The 20,265-nt window shown below is 36.3% G+C and overlaps 2 protein-coding genes across 2 annotated transcripts; one reads left to right on the top strand and one right to left on the bottom strand.

The window, feature by feature from the left end:
- Nucleotides 1-1,537: 1,537 nt before the first annotated feature.
- LOC136831138 (RING finger protein 37) lies at nt 1,538-9,362 on the bottom strand. The gene is made up of 6 exons (XM_067091092.1): nt 9,124-9,362; nt 6,637-6,721; nt 5,352-6,111; nt 4,458-4,566; nt 3,037-3,153; nt 1,538-2,324 (listed from the first exon to the last, which is right to left on the bottom strand). Exons 2-6 carry the CDS (start codon nt 6,715-6,717, stop codon nt 1,538-1,540), a joined length of 1,854 nt encoding a protein of 617 aa, XP_066947193.1. The 5' UTR covers nt 6,718-6,721; nt 9,124-9,362.
- Nucleotides 9,363-10,447: 1,085 nt separating this feature from the next.
- Nucleotides 10,448-20,004, top strand: Ns3 (nucleostemin 3). The gene is made up of 11 exons (XM_067092129.1): nt 10,448-10,674; nt 11,867-11,989; nt 12,477-12,601; nt 13,339-13,512; nt 13,667-14,345; nt 14,464-14,577; nt 15,126-15,279; nt 15,994-16,145; nt 17,389-17,442; nt 18,439-18,548; nt 19,576-20,004. Exons 1-11 carry the CDS (start codon nt 10,582-10,584, stop codon nt 19,664-19,666), a joined length of 1,869 nt encoding a protein of 622 aa, XP_066948230.1. The 5' UTR covers nt 10,448-10,581; the 3' UTR covers nt 19,667-20,004.
- Nucleotides 20,005-20,265: the final 261 nt, after the last annotated feature.

The raw sequence follows: 20,265 nt of genomic DNA, 5'->3' as shown, positions 1-20,265 counted from the left end.
AAACACTCAAAGAGAAGTCCATAAGATGAAGGACCCAGTTCACAACTGGCAGCTGCGTTTAAACAGAGAGTCCTTCAACTGCAATCCAGCCGAAGCAGCTTAGCACGCATCACTCGCTAATACTTAAACTGCAATTTAAGAAGTCTTATACCATATTTAAATAAAATTTCAATATGTTTGATTGTTTAAGTTTTCTAATGCTGTATTGTATCTAAAATTTGGTATTCCTGTACCAGCAGGCATGGGACTGGGGTGAACATTTATCTTACACAGACCTGGTGTGTAATGAGGAAGATGGCCCACATATGCTGTTCTCACACATCTGTGAGAACGGGAAATAGAGAACCGAGGCAGTTGCTGCACGACAAAAGATAAAGCCTTTGCGCCCCGAGTCCTTTATATTCTATCACTGTGCCAACAAGCACTATTCTGGCCAAGACCATTTATAAGAGAATTCTTTGTAATTGCTATATTCCGTACCTGTGGGTATTTGAACTGGACATAATTTGATGGATAGTACAAGATTGTAAATATACTCATGCATATTGTGCATTTATATTGAAGAAACTGTCACAGTGAGAAGCAATTTTAGACACACATTTCCCGATTGCAAAACAGTACTGGTGGATTGTTTGCACTTTGCTGGGATTAAATGCTTGAGAAGAATTTGCGGAGAACAGGACTTTCAGACCTAGACTTTTTTGGACTTTTGGGATGACTAGAATCTCTCCTTAACTTGATCAGCTTCCCAGAACGCCACTGCATTCCAGCCCAGAGAAGGCATCCATGAAAGATACTAGTTAATTCAGAAGACATTACTCAAGTCCATGAGCTGAAACCAGCTATTCACATCAGAGACCACCAGAACATACTTCAAAGGGACAAAGTAGTGACAGTAATATGAAGGTGCATAATGTATGATAAATCAATGAAAAGAACACCAGCCACTTAGCAAGAGTGCTGAACCAGGCAGCAAAGACACGAGTCAACACCAGTATTGGCACAACCAGAGGTGGCTAAGGAAGCTGGAGGAAAGACGAAACAAAAAAAAAACCTGCAGAGGCAGCACTTCCACACTTGAAGAATGTCTATGGTAGAATGAGGCATATTGACAATACATCAAGTACTAATAGGGAACTGGCACTGCATGCATAGTGGATTCATTCTTTTTGGAACTTTTAAGCTTTTTTTGCACCTGGCTGTGTCCCACCGAGTTAAGGCTATTTTATGATGAACGGGTTTGAATAAAAAATTATAAAATAAGTACTCATACTTTGGCAAACACTGAACAATAGGCCAAAACGTAACTCTACAGGACAAATATAGTATCACAGAACTGAAATGGACAGAGGGTGGTACTAAGTGGAAATATACAGGTGACTGTATTAGGTACCTCAGAAATGCAAGACAATACAGAATTGATAGTGCATGCAGAGTAATAAGAAAACTGATTCTTCACCTTTTGATAAGCAGGTGAAACAGCTGCCCACAATATATTTAAAATTTACTGCTATTTACAGACGAGGGATAATAAAAGTCACTGATAATCCATAGAAAAAATACTCTTTTTGTGATATTTGGATACCTCAGATCTTTTACATTCTTGCTGGCAAACTGAACAAGTCACTATAGCCTTGCTTTGTTGAAACAAACACTTCCTACACATAAGATGGCTACACTGTAAACTGTAAAGATCACTTTTTTCACCACAAGAGCAACCAGGGGAATTTTTCGATGCTAAATCAAGGGCACTTGTATTTTCCGTCTTGGCATCCCCCTGAACCACAGTGTTTGGTTTTCCCAACACTCTCTGGTTCTGGGTCTTTGCACCAGAACCTTTTTGTCGAGTATAAGAAAGGGCACTGCCTATCATATGTACCAGTCCGTGACGGCTACTCGATGGTTTCTGAGCCAATGAACTTTGGGGAGGCTTACTAATCTGATTTCTCCTTTGTCTGAATGCCTGATAGTACGATAAATGATCGGACTTAACATGTTTTTCACTGGGCAATTCACTTACTAGCTGGCTCTGAGGCACATGAGTGTCTATTGTCTTAGAAGTGCCAGGTTTATTTATGGATGAATCTCTAGTTCTTGCCTTGCTATCACTTTCACAGTTAACGTGATCTTGTTTAAATGTGGTACAGCTTTCCTCTATAGAATCAGCAGTATCGTCGAACTTCCTTTTCACACCCGAGCTAATGCTATTTTCTCTACAGCCATTAATGATGCCATTTAAACTGTTTATTTGCTGTGTTCCACTTGCAGATAAAGTCCGGCCACATGACTGAACCAGAGGATGATCAGCATTCAACAAAAGGAATCTGCAAAAGATCAAAAGGAAAACTTCACCACTATATTCTCAAGGCCTGAAAATGTTAATCAAAATGTAAAACTAAAATCTATATTTTTTTTGTATCATGAATACAAACCTTTTATTTTAAATTTGTTTTAGTGTTCTGAAAAGTATGCCTAGAATACAAAATAGCAGCTAAACTAGTAAAGCAATAGTTAGCATCTACTCTACGGGTGTTAGTCTACTTGGAAGAACCTAAGAGCCTGCTTGGAAACTTGGTTCCTATCTTTTTCTGTTACAAAGTACTCAAACTTATCAGATCTCACAGTAGTTGGGATCACATCTTTCATCTAGCCATATTAACAGCAATTCAGGTTAATTATGACTGTTGAATTCATCATGAAACAACTGAGGTTTTTAGTTTAAAACTTTTTCATAGAATCCCATCAGTCATAATAATGTGTCCTCTAAATCCCCTACCTCCTGACTGCATTGCATATGAAAGAATGAAGCTGGCAGATCCTTCCTATAGATAAATCACAGATGCACATGTGAATACTGTCACTCAGCAGTTGGTTACATGGCTATTCATCTTCTTTGAGCACCACTTAAGAAGCTATGAATCTTGAGACTATCACACTTCAAAATTAGGCTGATTATGATTGATGGGTTTCAAATAAAATTTCTTGTATACTAGGAACTTCAGTTTTTTATTTAGATTGTCAAAACAACATCCTCACCTGTCAATACGAGCTTTCAAAGGGACATTGGGTGCGGGCATTTGTCCATGTTTGAAGGGTACACCTGTGAATGGATCCGATGCAGGACGACCCCAAACTGCTTCATGGGCAATAAATCTGGAATTGATCGAAACAACTACAGCATAGTAAACGTCTAGAATTACCATACAGTTTGCTTACTTATTCAGATACAAGAGTTTGAGCCTTCCATCATACAAAAAGCCCACCTGAGAAATACAGATATATGCTCTAACTGGAAGTCAACATCAACCCACAAAAGTTTTTATAAAGCGATTAAAAAAAAACTCCTGTCATGGTTCATAGGTATAAAGATGATGAATACTAAAAACTGGTTCCAGGTAGCCTTACTAATTTACAAGACAATCCTTTTACTTACCCCTGGGTTGGCTCACAGTCCAGATGGGTGTCCCTTAAATCTAACTGTATAAAATATTTGCCATTCAGTATGATGTAAACAGTAAACTACCCTCATCAGACAGCATACAGAGTAGCCCTGCTGGCCTCGATTCTTTCTTTTTTTATAATTTCAAGATAGTCAGGTAACTGATAGTATAACTGTAATAAAAAGTAACATGCTAATAAATAGTAAAATCTTCTCGTGACAATTTTTTCATTAAACTTCCACGCAGACCTTGATAGGCAAGTACCAAAAATAAAAAGCCCTTACAACCAGGCCCAGGCAAATTAGGATTTTTTAGTTGGTCTGGTTAAACTACAGGACTTAATATTAATCCAGCCTTTCTTAGGATAATGCCAAAAGAAGACTAGAATGGAGTGCAATGCTGGAAAATTCAAGTTTATCTTCAGGTGCATAAAGCAAAATAGTGTTTAATATTGTCTTTTAAATGCATACTCGTTTCATGAAAACTAATGGCCTAGCTAGTAAATTTGAGAAATGGAAAAATCAAGCATGACTAAAAGACTGGATAATAAAATACTATATGGAGTACAAAGATTATACACTTCAGTACTGCATGTTCAATTACTTGGCTACAAGTCATGATTATAAAGCAATTCTACATATTTCACCAGATGGAATCTCACCCAGTTTTCATTGAATAAGTAGCCAAATGACATCTTGTATGTCACCTGTCATCAATCTTTAACATGAGCACATTAACGCACAGTAAGTTTTTAATGAAAACATTTCTCTAATTTTTTTAAACCGTGTCTGATCTGCTGGCAAATACAGCACTTTATGGCAAGAATATAATATACTAACAGCTATACAGTAGCATGAAGAATTATAAAACAATATGCAATACAGTATTATTATTGCATTTGTTTGCTGGATAATTTCCAATAGGAGTTACAGTATCTAAAAATAAAATGTGTGAAAGCATAACTTACTGAAATTTGTTTTAATAATGTAGAATGTCTTTTAACAATAAGATACTAACCTATCAAGCGTGTTTGCATCTATGGAGTGACCAGAAGGTAGAAGGAGAGGAACTGTCATGACTTCACAGGTAAGAGGATCCAAAAAATCTTCAGGTACCTCAGTGGAATCTGAAAACAATAATCATTTTAGCAAGTCACTAACGTTCCCAGTGATTATTGCAATTATTTGTGGGTATTAACTACGCATAAAATAAAAAATAAAAGATTTATCACTAGGTTGTTTCATCATAAACCCCTCAATCATATACTGGCTGCGTTTGTTGTCTCAAAAGACCACAAAAAGGGCTTAACACAACTGACAAGTTAGTACGAAAAATTTGTTTTGCACTATAAAAGAGTTAAATTTTTTATATTTTAAATGTATTACCATTAATATTCAAACCTGTCAACACAAAAACTGTCTACCTTACAATAGTGTAACACTGGGGATAAAAACATGGAGGAACCTGTATTCTACATAAAACTGATAATGAAAAGGCAATCATCAAACTGATCTAAATTCTCAAATTATAAGTCATGAAACATTGTACAGTACTACAAAGGTGGTATGAGTCAAGTTGGGACACAAGAGGCCGGAATAAATTCAGCAAAATATGTGAGGCTTAGTGGAATGCTATTACTGTATTTTCATTAAGCAGTAACTTAACCACACCATTAAGTCTAATTTCTAGACTGTCCAAAATCAATGCTTATGTAACAAACCTCATACCAAGGCTATCTATCGTCGAGATGAATACCTATTTAAACAACAGTTTTCCCGTTGGGTTGCTGTCTTTATGTACATTAAGTGACTGTTTTTAATATGTCAGCCAGCAAATTTAGGCTTTCATAAAAAAAGTGTTTCTTATTGTCTTTAAATACATTATCATTCAGTTATAAAAATTTTTATATACCTTTTTCCTTAGAAGCTTCTGTTTCAGATTCCTTACGCATTACCTCTTCACACTGTGAATTATATATGCGCGGGACAGTAATGGTTTCCACGAAACGAGTCCGTCCAAACCATCGACTCATTATCTCTTTCCTGAGGACCTTATCCGTCTTAATTCCTGGTTGGCCCCAAATTTCCAGAGCCTGCAAAACAGGAGGAATGCTTCCTGATGTTCTTACGATTCTCACAATCAGTTTTCTGATGCATCGCAGAGCTGTCCTGTTGGCGTGCTTTAATGCCCCTCTGTAAATCTTCTTACCATCCGATGTGACGTTATCCTCAGGCATCCTTACTCTTATCCAGTGCTTGTAATGGTGATTCCTCAAAATAACACAATCCTCACCCTGTGTGAAAAATGTCCCTACACAATAGTATACATCACCATTGTCTTCAATTTTTTGTGAGTCTTGAACAGGTGGCAAATTAGATGAAGGAGCAAAGGAATTCGGTTTCAGCTGAGCATACGAACTTGATGCATTCTTTTCATTTGAAACAATTTCTGGACCTGATCTTGATGCATTAGACTGCGCTTCATCCTGACTGGTCTCTTCTGGATGTGTGAAAATAGAGAATCCTGTACTACACTTTTGCTCTAAGAAAGTATTAAGTTTGATGTGACTAATGTCAATAGGAACTTTGAAGGTGACAGTAATGTCAGCAGGCGGACGTATAAAATACTCTCCCATGTATCCTTTTCTTCTTGTACTTGGGTCCTCACTAACCTGGAAAAAGGATGACAAACATTCTTTAGAGCTCTTCCACGACCAAATCGTCAGTGTCGTTCATAATATAATGGAATATGTTTCTCACATCTTCATCTGTTCCTTCAACTAAAAAAGAGACCAGTTTCTTAGAAGAAGAAAATTACTTTGGGTATTTGACAAACAGAATATTTAACAAGTGACTGAAGTTCATTTTGTCATATATTTTTATTGAAAATTTACTACTATTAACTTTAAATCTATGTCTAAGAGATTTCAAGAAATCTATGATACACAGAAATACACAACAAATAATATATTCCTAGTAGTATTTATAAACAATAAACCTAAAGGTGTTATATCTTAAATCTGCCCTCATTATGATCAACACTTAAAAGCATTTATTTTTGTCTAAATGTGAATATAAATTAGCTACAGTGTATTTGGAAAACAATTAGCATTCAAATTGAAATCTATCAAGCAATGGTCGAGTCTGAATATTCATATGAACATAACGTGAATGGATTAGTACCCTGAAATACTCACAAGATTACAAACTTCTCTTCCATCTGCTTCTGGTTTATTTGTTGAGACTGATGGCTCCAGGCATCCAGCACAGAAATTCATTGCGCTGTGGGGATTAAAATGCCAATATTAAACTGATTTTCAATCACTGATGCAAATACTGTACATCTTACATACTTTCTATACTAACTGACAATTTATAAAAAAAAAAAACCCAGGTACTGTACTTCCTACCATACAAACAGTCAATTCTTGACACCACAAACCATTAACTTAAATATCCCCCAGTGTGGCAAATTATGCTTAGAACCAGGGCCAATGCTTTTACTGAAACCTTGGCTCTCTAAACTTACAAGTTTGGTGGCTACCAAATGATTCCATGCTATAACAGGATTTGCAATCAAACTAGGAAAAGTCACTTCTAACCTAAGCAAGAAGTCCACTGCCAAGCTTCACCAATCCTTGTGGTGAGTATTCTATAGTTTGTTCAATAGACAAGGCACTGATATGCTAAAGGCCTCTATTCTGCAATCCACAGACTTCTATTGATTGTATGTCACTAACAAATGTCTGTGTCTGTCATAGGTCTGCATAAGTATAGGGTCATCAAATAAATTAAGGAAAGACATGCCAGCTGGAATTTTGAATGAGAAGCCTCCTGTTAACCTCTAAAGCCAAATCACTCAAACCTAGCCGTGATCCTAAAGAATTTATAAAGGTTAGGGGTCACGGAATTAAAGGTTATATCAATGTCCCAGGCTTTTATGACAAATTTAGACATAAATTCTGCTATAAACACTGTTTTTATAAGGTCCCTATACTTTCTAGACCTAACACAAGTTTCCTGATTTGCATTTAACTGGATCAGTATCAGCGACAGGCTAAGTTTTAACAGCCCTTACGAATGGGGTATCAGATTCAGCTTTCTTAGTCTTATGATCAATATCCTTTCCTGTTCTGATACAGTACTCTGGGGTAATAGTCTTTATGCCTTGACGCTTCCTAAAATATAGTAAAGCGTGGCATCAAGAAAACTTCTTAAATAAATAGCTATTTAGGCTAATACAGAGTAATGAACTTGTAATGAAATAAGTATAATATTGTAAAAATCATAAATTTTTAGATAATTTGCATTTTTTGTAGAAATGTATACCCAAAGTCTTTTATACAGGATACCTTTAGTGATAGCCAGTTTGGTCATTGAACCTTGGTAACAATATAATTAACTATCAGTTGACAAGAAACAAGGAAGGCAACCTGCCCATGCACAGTGTCTATTTTGATTACAACCAAATTTTTTTTGTTTCAGTCGAAGATCAACGGCTTTTCTGCTATGTTAAGTATGTGGCATTTATTTCATATAAAACTTCTTTTACAGGGGACTACAATGTTTGACTGACCTCTGTGCTACACCTGGTGATATTTTAAGGATTTTTTCAAGCATATGAAGGTTATTATTTAAAATGTATTCACATGTTTTCTAATTAATGTGTTAAGTACCAAAAGTCTGCGCTCAGGTACGAATGCCATGTCTAGTGGAATACAGCTTTTGTAAATGGGATTTTGCCTAGGCTACTAATATGAAATAAAGTTACAATAGCTTTAAAGTGATTTTGACAAGCCTGACACTAAATTCCACTGAAAACATTTGGTCATCTCAAAATACTTCCCCCTTTCTAGCCTACGGGCTGCAAACGCTGGGAGACCACGGAAGGAAACTGCCTAATGGCTTCTAGAGCCCTAGGGCAGGTTAGGTATCGGGTGCAGACTAGAACTGTCCATTCCCTTTAAGTATACTGATAAGTAAATAAAGTATACCTTAGTTTAACCAGACCACTGAGCTGATTAACAGCTCTCCTAGGGCTGGCCCGAAGGATTAGACTTATTTTACGTGGCTAAGAACCAACTGGTAACCTAGCAACGGGACCTACAGCTTATTGTGGAATCCGAACCACATTATAGCGAGAAATGAATTTCTATCACTAGAAATAAATTCCTCTAATTCTTCATTGGCCGACCGAAGACTCGAACTCGGGCCTAGCAGAGTGCTAGGCGAGAACTCTACCGACTCGTCCAACGAGGAACTGAGTATACTGATAAAAGGGTGAAATATAAGGGGGGGGGGCAGTTATAAATGAAAGGTACGAGTTCCAAAGACGAACACAAATCTAACCTTTCCTAGAATGCCGTGTCCTGACCTACCCAGAATTTACCCTTCCTCACCTGGCTTGGGGCGCCGTGACCTGACCTGGCCGCGGCAGGGGGGGGGGGCTCCTTCCCCTTTGAACCCTCCAATTAAATACTATACATCGGAAATATAGACTATAATATTGAGTTTGGCATCGGTCAGGCACAACGTAGCATCTCAGGTCACGTTAGGTTGCCTTTGAAATAGTTTAAGGCTCCATCATTTCTACAGACCCATGCCCCTGTGCTGCCCAATTTGACCTACAGATACCCTACAGTGACAAACACCTAAGAAACAAGTGCTTTCAACGAAACACTCACCTTAATCTCGCAGTACCGTGGGCTGCCTGTCAATTGCAATGGCAGTGCGTCTTTTGCCCTTAAAAATATATAATTTTTATTACATTTTTGCGTCCCAAGAACTCATTTATTTACAATAGAGTTCCGTAAGTTGACCGACATTATCCATCCGGGTTCCAACTTCCAGGGACCAGGTTTTAGTGTGTGTTCCATCATCACAGTTGCGGGCACAGTTATCTGCAGAGCTTTATAACTCAAAAATGATTTGTTATTTATTTATTTACTTATTTATTTATTTATTTATTTATTTATTTTACTTGTAGCATATTACCCATTCTTTTATCTGACGCTGATTTCGCACATAAGATTTCGATTTCACTGTCACCTTTAAGAGTTACTTTATCTTTAGGATCTCATACCCCTGAATTTGTCCATCTTCCCCCTGGAAACTATAGTGTTACTACTTTCCTTAATTCTTATTCCTGAAAATTAACGTGCTACTATTTTACTAATTTTTTTACTAAAGATTAACAGGTGATTGCTTTGTTTAATCGTCTTTTTGCTATTCCTATATGTTCACCCAATTTTTTTTATTAGAAGACTTTGGGGTCTCTAAGTTATGTCCTGATCATATATTTTCTTTCATTCTTTACAGGGAAGAAAAATTATTGCGGTCTTCTTCGGCTCTGCAGCGTTCGTATACCTCACCTCTGTAGGCTATATTTCCCTGAAGTTTGCCTTCCGGGCCAGTAAATTGGCCCTGGCCTTCATTACAATGACAGCTTCTTTTGCTTCAAGTTCTTTATTATACTGATGTTACTGAAACCTTCTAAGAACCTCAGCTGCATTACTTTTCTCTTCTCTTCCAAGATCTTCTTCAGCCTTCTCATTAATTTTTCGTGTCCCTTTTCAATTATTTTCTTTTTACTCATTTCCTCATTTCTTCTGTCTCTATATTGCATTTACAGAAAACTGGTGCTATCAATATCCGTAAGGGGACCTACTATTTCTTTTATTAATCTTTCATGTTCAGGAACAGTGTGCTATATAGATTTTTCCTCTTTATACTTCTTGCTCTTTTTCTATTTTGTCCGGTGTTTCTTCACCTTTTTCTGTTTCTGCTGCCCATGCTGCAAGGTTTAGCTAATAAATTTAGACTGTTTGCTATTTCCTCCTCTCTGCTTCCTACAAATTCGATTTCACTTGTACCAGTATTGTCACTCTGATATTTTCTTGTGATTCATCTACCGTACTTGTCAAATTTGCACAATTTTAATTGATAAAGTTGTCTACGGTAAATTCTTCTTCTTACTGAAAAGGAGGGTAAATCGCACAACAAACATTTATTATCTGAGGTGCCGTTGCATATGGAACACTTGTATACTACTACTTCTTGGCCTTGTGGTGGTGTAATATTGTGCTGACATATTGGCCTGTTATCTGAGTCTGGTGTCACCTTAAATTACAAACAACGACAAAATGGGTGGCAAAAAGGGAAGCAAGGGCTCGGACCTTGGGAGAAGTATAATGAAAGACAGATTTGGGAAAAGGAATAGACCTGCCTCTTCTATGGTAAGCAATTGCAAGTGTAGTCTAATCGTGCCTCATGGGGTGGTAAAGTTTTATGAGTAAAATTCTGTCGTAAATTTGATTCTTGGGGAATGTAAATAGTCTAACTAACATTTCCGACTGAAATTAATGTCATACATCAAAGTCGCAGTAAAAAAAATATGAGAACTGTTTGCTATATTTCTGCCCCAAAATGGAAGACTGCAATATCTGCAGAAATATCCTTTCGATTACATATTTCAAAATCTCTACTTCAGAGGTTCTGCAGTTCTCCCGCAGCCTCTCGAACTGTAATACTGCCCTAAAATGGAAGATGCTGTATCTGCAAAAATACAAAACAGAGAAAATGGTAGTTACTCCCTTGCCTTACTACTGGTATTGCAGATACTGCAAATGGGACCCCCCCCAAATACTCGTGGAAAGCACTGAAGAATCATTCTGAAACTGCAGTAACTTGTGTATCACTGTTTCACGAGCCCAATAGGTGGCATTTCTCAATTTCGAAAATTTTGCAGATACTGCAGTTTTCCATTTAAGAGCAGATTTGTCCTCTGTTGCAGGATTAAAAGTAACCTTTACCTTATATATATATGACTGATTACAAATCACATAATTCTAATATTAATTAGGTGGGTTAGATTGGAAGAATTGTCTTAAGCTGAAAACCCTGTGAATTGTATGTCATAATTAACGAAGTTAATTACAGCGCAGGGATACTTCTTAACCTAGCCTAGGCTACCTCCCTAACGTAACTTAACACAAGAATAAATAAAATATAGATAGTTTTAATTTTTTGTCTTAAATATCACCCAGATGTATTCATTAATAAATATGGCAACATGTCAAGAAGCAAAAGGTTTTATTACAGCTTATTCCAGTATTTTGGTAACTATCCTATTTATGCAAAATGAGTGAAAGAAAAAAATTGTGGTAATTGACTAAATAAAAAGAAAAATAACATTAGTGATGTTGGTAATTGTGGTAAACGTGTAAAGTAGCCTAATGTAATACCCATGACTGTTGGGGCAAACCACGCATTTTCGTTTCCTTAACCCTAAAATATGAATAATATTGGAGAACTGTAGCCTTATAGGAAGCCATGATTTTGTTATTTATAAACTTAAATATTGTGCATCTTTGAAAGTCTTTTACTATATTCATATTTCAAAATGTTAAGCTAACTGTCTTCTTTCAGCTTCACACATCCGAACTGAACGACGGACAAGACTGGAACAGAATAGATTTCAATTCTATAACGGAACAAACTCATGTTGAGGAATTTCTAAATACAGCCGAGTTAGCAGGAAGGGAGTTTCAGGTAAGGCTTCCATATGTGTTTACCGAGTTCTCGTAGCTCCTGTAGGAAGATAGTGCTGTCAGTGTACCTCACACAGCGTACTGTAGGCATTACGTAGCCCCTAGCTACAACCCCTTTCATTCCTTTTTACTATACCTCCATTCATATTCTCTTTCTTCAGTCTTACTTTCCACCCTCTCCTAACGATTGTTTCGACATTATTTTCGGCACTGAATGACCTCATAGGTCCTAGTGCATGACCTTTGGCCCGAATTTTATTTTCCAATTCCAAGTTCTCTTAGAAACTGGAAGAAAGTTACTCTTTGTAAAATTTTGTTTAAAAGGTAATTGTTAGTCAAGTGCACGCAATTCAAGGGTATATTTACAAATGTTGTATACTGTATATGGATAAAAATCTTGTATAAAAAGCATGCAATATGATATGTAGTATACATCTACAGTATCTGCAATTCTTTAACATCTAAAATGAGTTGTGCTGACATTTCAGGCTGAAAAACTAAATATACACTTTGTAAGGCCTACACTGACGCAAGGTTTGCTTACGGAAGCTGAGAAGAAAGTTGTCAAAGAAGCCCAGGAAAAGAACAAGACATTACTCCGTATTCCTCGTAGGTAAGTGTCGAGTTGTATGTTCGTTTACTGAGGTCTTAGAATTGCAGTAGTTTGGTAGTGATGTAACCACTTGCTAGTGAATAAGATGGGGTGTCTGAATTTGTGGGTTTCCTTGTTTTGTATTTTATATGCAGTTTTTCGCTTGTAATCAAGTCAATATTAGGATCTACAACATTGTTTTCGTTTTATTTGTTACTTAAATACACAGATACTGTGAATGCTGTATTTAGCCCTAACTTTTGGACAAACTTTAATAATTTTACCCAACGATGCTTTGGACCAAGCTTGGTTGAAATTACTCATTCTGAGAAGAAATTAAAAAATGTCAGAATTTTATGCCAAGACAAACATTGATCAGAAAAGCTTAATTGAATTAATAACTGAGGACATAGTAACCTCTCAGCTTATTAGATGCTTCAGGTTTCTAGCCTTCTGATAAGCAGAAAAATCTGATGGTTATCAAAGACCCTGCAACATAGCTTGCCTTGAAAATTGAGGGTATCCCACAGCCAACAAATATTCCACAATTTCAAGCCTGTGCTTCACACTTACCATTCAACTTAATAAACTTATACACAAAGTAAATCACTTTTGAAAGAATAGCGTAGCAAAAAGCCATCATAATTTTATAGTGAATAAGTAAAAGATTTTGATCATTTGAGATCTAGTAAACTTAGTGGCTATATTGCTCTCATTATCTCCCGTTACAGTCATTTTTCTTAAAAACATTTTTAAAGACCGCCATGGGACAGAACTACAACGGTAGAGGAGTTGATGGACTTTGAGCGCAGTTCTTTTCTTGAGTGGAGGAGGACCCTTGTCGAATTGGAAGAAGTCCAGGGGATAACCTTGACTCCATATGAACGCAATTTAGAGTTTTGGAGGCAGCTATGGAGGGTTATTGAGAGAAGGTGAGTTAAATGAAGGGATTTCTTATAGATTTACACACAATATGTCATCTGATTAAAACCAAGAGAGCTCAAGTGTACAGTACAGTATAGTATATGGTATATACTCTTACTTGCTAAATTATTCCAGGAATTTCTTAACATGCCATCTTTTCAGTGATGTTGTGGTGCAGATTGTTGATGCTCGAAATCCTCTCTTGTTCCGTTGTGAAGACTTGGAGGCGTATGTGAGGGAAGTGAGCCCGAATAAAGATAACCTGTTACTCGTCAACAAGTCAGACTTTCTGACAGAATCTCAGAGGGAGATTTGGGCCCAGTATTTTCGAGAGAACAACATCAAGGCCGTGTTCTTTTCAGCGCTTAACGGTGAAGAACTTGACGAAATAAGAGAAGAGGAGGAAGCACGTCTGCAGGAGGAAGAAGAGAGAAGACTTCAGGAAAAGGATGACGATTGCTCAGAGAACGAAAATGACGAAGGGGATTCCCAGGACGCTGATGTTGAAGAGTGTTCCAAAGATTTGGAAAACTTGACCATGCATGCACAGAAGGGAGACTCGAATGAGAAACCAGCTTCAGACTTACAAGCAAGCCAAAAGGAAGATAAACCATCAGCTTCAGAACAGTCAGAGTTTGTCACATCAAGTCGACTATTAAGCAGATCCGAGCTGATAGAAGTGTTTGCAACAATACACAAAAATGAACATATTTTGGGTAAATGTGTAACGATTGGTCTTGTTGGTTATCCTAACGTTGGCAAGAGTTCCACTATTAATTGTTTACTCCAGGAGAAGAAAGTTTCCGTTTCAGCGACTCCAGGAAAGACGAAACATTTTCAGGTGAGCTACTTTTTGTACTGTGCATAACACTTGTGCCCAGAGGGAGTATACAATATTTATTTGAAATATACAAAAATAAATTTGAAATTTCTAATCCAAACCTTGTCTTCACTTCCAGACTTTATTTTTGAGCAATGAAGTCTTGCTGTGTGACTGCCCTGGTCTTGTTTTCCCAGCCTTCGTTGCCACGAAGCCAGAAATGATAATATCTGGTATCCTTCCGATCGATCAGGTTAGTTTGAAATTATCTTGCATCATTTTGTTTTGTCAAACTAAATATAGTGTAATTGGTTGCAATTAGAATATTGAGTCAGTATTGTGATACATTTTAATGTCTTGAAATTTTGATAGTGTGAAATTCATAAGATCAGAAAAAGTAATAAAATGAAGATCTCAGGAATACCAAAGGTGTTAAGCTTAAATGTAAAAATGCAGTATCATTTTCAAGGGTCTGTATGAGTAGTTAACAGACAGAAGTAATAGTGATTATTCTGTCTAAATGGCTGGAGGACCTTCAGTTGGGTAGTTGGTTGTTTCATATGAAGCTGGCCTTATGCTAGTGGGGGCTGTTTCGTAATGATGGCCCATGATTGAAGATAAGGCTTAGAAGTAAAAAATAAGACTGGTGTGGACTCGAACCAGCCAGCCAAGATTAAGAACTTCACAAATAATGCCTTTTAAAGCTGCCTAAGCTTGGCATTCAGTCCTGAGAATAATTAGAAGTTTGTTTCTAGGAAACAAGATTATTAGTGACTAAATTTTTGTTTTCCATCCTTACAGATGAGAGACGAAGTGCCCCCAATCAATCTCATTGCCAACCACATTCCTCGAAGTGTGTTTGAAAACATGTATGGAATTAATCTCCCTGCCCCACTAGAGGGGGAGGATCCCCACAGACCACCAACTTCAGAGGAACTCTTAAACTGTTATGGATGTAAGTGACGGAGGGATTGGTTTCAGCACTTGCTGATTTATTTCTTTTCAGTGTAATTGGACCATTAGCCATTTAAACTTGCGGGGAAATAGTAACTTCTGAATGTCAGTGATGAGTGCTGCACACAGAAAGGAGCTTTCTTAATTCTTTTTAGATTTTTAAAATTTATTTTGAAGTTTGAGCAATCTTAAAACAGTATGGTCATGCTCTGGGTAAAAATGAAGTCTGAATTATGTCAATGGCTCGTATTAAGTTTTAATTCTCATGGTGCCCAAGCAAATTAGTTGCATCAGCAGGGTCAGGTGGTTGCTTAAGTCACTTCTCTTTTATCTCAGTGGTCTGTTTAAATAATAATAATAATAATAATAATAATAACAATTTCCCCTCTTCCAAGCCAACAGCCATCTCACTGAAACCTTTGGCTCACACGCCCAGGGAAAATCTATTGAACTTGGTAGTTGTAGTGGGCTATCCAGGCTCCCTTTAAGTGGAACCACCAGCTTGAGTAGTCAGGTAAACTAGGACATCACAAGGGCAGGACCACTTTAGCTTCCACCAGGATGCATTTGGAGACCTCTCCTGCCCACTTAACACATTCACAACTACACCTTACCTTTGGATGGGACGTACCTTTGCTGCCATATAAATCATTTTCCACTGTGACATTGTAATTAGTTATATCCTAACAAAAGTACTTCTCGTCTCTACTGACAGTTATGAGGGGTTTCATGACACCGAGAGGTTTGCCAGATAATCCGAGGGCTGCGCGATACGTCTTGAAAGACTACGTCAATGGCAAGTTACTCTATTGCCATGCGCCACCCGGCATTCTACAGTCAGAGTTTCATATCCATACCCTGAAGAAGGTATGATATGTTTTTACACTAATATTTAACCAAAGTATTAATTACTAATTGTGTAGAATACTTAAAACTAAATTTTATGTGCCATCTTTTATCGGAGCTTCTGTGAACTGTTACGTCTTATATGACACTTTTCTTTTTATTTCATTATTTCATATTTTTAGATTTTGGCAACTAAAATGTTTGTTGAATCTCTGGGTCGCTTAAATCAAGCACAGTATTACGGTTGAATGAATTTTATCATTTGTAACCATTTGAAATTTTCAGGGTTTAATCAGTTGTATAAAGTGGTTTAACTACTGTAATTTCTTTATTATGTCTGCAAAAGTGACTTGGTTACCTCATGTTTTTTTCTTTTATGGTTGCTATTTATTTTTGCTGTTCAAAATTCAGAGTCTAGAATAATCTGCTGTAATGTGCATATAGGTGAGGATACACATGAAAAGACATTCTTGAGGTTAGAAGTTTTATCAGTTGTGTTGGAATGTTTTGTTGTGATCCAGGCTTATTTTTCTTTTTGGTTATCTAGAAGGAGCGGAGATAACTGTACCTCAGGTTACATTTGATATATGATGCGTGGCTGAGATGCAAAGCATCTTACACCGATATCATATAAAATTAATTTAATTTGCTTCCTGATAGTTCTTGTCGAATATGAACACTTGTGTGACCTAAAAAGATAAGTTACAAGCATCTCAGATATCATGAATATTGGGTCACAAATAAGAACTAAGCAGGTTTCTGTGGGTGAATACTGAGTGGGCTAATGTGTAACATTGCATATGTTAATATTTTAACAGATGAAAGATTTTGGTAGAAAAATTTAAATTCTTGTGGATTACTTGACACAAGTCCAAATATATTCCTTAACAAATGTTATATGTTACATTAAAATAGAAAAGTTATTTGACTGTAAGCCCACATACCATGCAAGAGTATATTATGATAATGTTGATGGAGAATGATTAACAAAGCAGGTCTCCCACCAAGGACAGAAATGCCCCTTCTAATAGTTAATTTGTAAAAGGGTAATTTAACTGCATTTAACAAAAATGTTAATGATATCGTCTTCATCCTTTGGCATGAATAAAAACTATGCCTCATACTTGATTTTGTAACTCATAGGCATTCACTGGTTATGTTTCCAGTATGACATCTTGCTTCATGTGTGCATTATCGGTTATAATGTATCTTCTTTTTTTTGTTTGGTTTATTCATAACTGTTAACTTTTTTATACTTTTCCAGTTACAGAAAGTCAAAGCGAATGCCAAGCCAACACCACAACAGAGATCAGTTCAGGTAAGTAATTTTTTAAGCTTTATCAGGTAAGACTTCTTAAGGGTCTCCTAACAAAATCATGAAAATTCCTGAGAGTCAAGTTTTTCGTTTGTATACAAATGTAACCAAAAAGCTTCTCTTTTCAGTGCATATTTTTTCACTTCATAAAACATTACTATATACAATATGATCTCTGTAGGGGGGTAGCGCTGTCAGTGCACTTCACACGGCGCACTGTAGGCATTGCTTGAGGTTCTCTGCAGCATTCCTTCGGCCCCTAGCTGCAACCTCTTTCATTCCTTTAACCGTACCTCCATTCATATTTTCTTTCTTCCATCTGGCTTTCCACCCTCTCTAACAATTGTTTCACAGTGCAAATGCAAGGTTTTCCACCTGTTATGCCATTCAAATCTTCTTGCTGTCAATTTCCCTTTCAGCATAGGTCCCAGTGCTTGGCCTTTGGCCTAAAATCTATATTTCTTCCTTCCTTCCTTCCTGCAGTACGATGTCTCAGGCAAAACCTTCTCAGCATAGTTATGTGATGGCAAGGCTGAATGGGATGCCATATAGTACTATCTTTAATGAAAATTTTCTGTTTTACTTACACTAGTTTTCTAAGCATAAAAGTTTGATTTATTTTAAATACAGTATTGTATATTTTGAATCAAAGTTCGTGTATTTTTTTCATTAAGGGTAAGGGTAAGTAAACTTGATCGCTCCATGTCACTTAAAAGTTTGCCTAATGCATTGCTCAGCAACATAAGTTTCAAAACTATTCCAGAGGTTTATTATTAAGAATGACACTAGGGGTGTTGAAGAACATGATGAAGATTTTCTTGTAAGATGGAACAGTGAAGTTTAGTTTTCCGTAACTGGCTTTGCTTTTGAGGTAAAGCAATGCTTTAGGAGCCAAGATTTTTTTAAAATAATTAAGTATTATGATGAGAGGTTTGTTTTGTGGCAGTGAATGTCCATTGTCTAATGTTTTTATATTTCTACTTTTTTACCTGAACGCAGCCCTATCAGGTGAAACCAGATGCCCTTGACCAAAGATTTTTCGGCCAGAAGAACGTATCACACGTTCACGTGATTGGAGTGAATAAAGGAGGGAAGCCAGTGTTGAAAAGGTACGATGGAAAAAGTCATGTATGCTTTTACAGTCCTGATGTAGTGTTATTCTGTAAGAGTAAGTTTTACAATGTAAATTTTACAGAGCACTGTAGAGAGCAATGAACATCAGACTTTGTTTTGATTCCAGTTTCACATCTCATTTACTGACTTCGACAGTACTGTGAATCCTTTTAACCAGTCTGTCTGGGTCTAAATGGAGGCTCACTGTTAGAATAATACTTATACTGAACTCAAAGGTTTTAAAAGTTGTAGCTTTGTGTTTTGCTGTGCAGTTTGTACTGTTTTGCATTTATAAAGTGACCGATTCATAAAATCTTGTTGGTTTTAATTTGCTGTTACTAATAACTATAGGATGAGAAGAATGTTTTTTTTTTTTGTCTTCCAACATTCAAATTAATGGTGAATGCTCAGAAAATATTAAAAATGCAAACTACTAGAATATCCATGTTTTGTTCCAGTGAGTTTAAAAATTATGGCTATGTTATACTACAATTTATTTAATAACTGATCACTTCTTTGTGTATTTCATATTGTCTTCTGTAATTTCTTCAAATGAAAACCATATTCTTTGGAAGCTTGAATTTCAAGTCAGTGGCCCATGTAGGCTTGTTGATGTGCTAAATAGTAGTAATAATTAAAAATTACTCATAGTATCATGAGTCTTGAAATGGAGAAACAGATCCACAGTTATTTATGCGTACGTATATTTACAAGTAAATCTCTACAGAGAGCTTTTGGGAATCTTTTCGAACAGATGCCCGAAAGCCCTCTGTAGAGATTTATTTGTAAATATAAGTACATGTAAATAACTGTAGATTTGTTTTTCCAATAATAATAATAAAAATAACAGCTAACCAACTCAGTAAAGATTAAAGTTCTGAATTAATGTATTGGTCAAATTACTGTACTTCTAGGGATGATAAGATTTTGGTTATTTTGTCAATTCTATTTTCTGCAGCTTCCAGTTATGTTATATAAATTGTTGAAAGTCACTCACTTTTGTTTTCTATTTCTCATTCACAGCTTGGGCCGACCGAAAGATGGTCAACCACGACAGAAGAACTTTAAAAAGAAAGAAAAGCTAAGAAGAGTTTATGCCCACCTAGATGATTAATACCTTCCATCGAGCAAGATCTATCTCTATAAGCATTCATAACATATATATACTGTATTTCCATATTCTGTGCATAAACACATATAGTATTTATGGTGGACAAGTGAAGCATTGGAATTTTGAAGTGACATTATACAATAGCTTTAGATATATTTGTCTACTTCACTTTTCTAGAGAATTTTGCGCTCTTGACAACATTTATATTTTTCTTGTGGTAAAGGTTTTAAATGTGAAGTTCTGTTAATATACATTTGTAGGTGATGTAACCGTAGAATCATTTACAAATGTTAACATCCTTTTTTGTTAATGTTGATCTTGAAATAAAAGTTTTGATAATTCCTACAAGTATTATTTTCTTAAGCAAGGGCATGAAAAGTTTTAGACTTGCACCTTTCATGTCTCTTACTTTATGGGTTAAGATCACTAGTAACAAAATTTCATTTTCACAAAAAATCAATAAAGTACCTTAACGTAGTCTATTTGTGCATAGACATGACTCCAATCACATAAGGAAAATCAATCTTGTTGGGCTCCCTTGGAAAAAGAGGGCACAAGAAAAGCTGCAAGTAAAAAATTTCCATGATGTTTAAAGTTACTGC

Source organism: Macrobrachium rosenbergii, chromosome 48, assembly GCF_040412425.1.
Source record: "Macrobrachium rosenbergii isolate ZJJX-2024 chromosome 48, ASM4041242v1, whole genome shotgun sequence".
In the NCBI taxonomy this organism is placed as follows: Eukaryota; Metazoa; Arthropoda; class Malacostraca; order Decapoda; family Palaemonidae; genus Macrobrachium; species Macrobrachium rosenbergii.
Note: the sequence above shows the minus strand (reverse complement) of the source record. Positions and strands in the feature narration are given on the sequence as shown.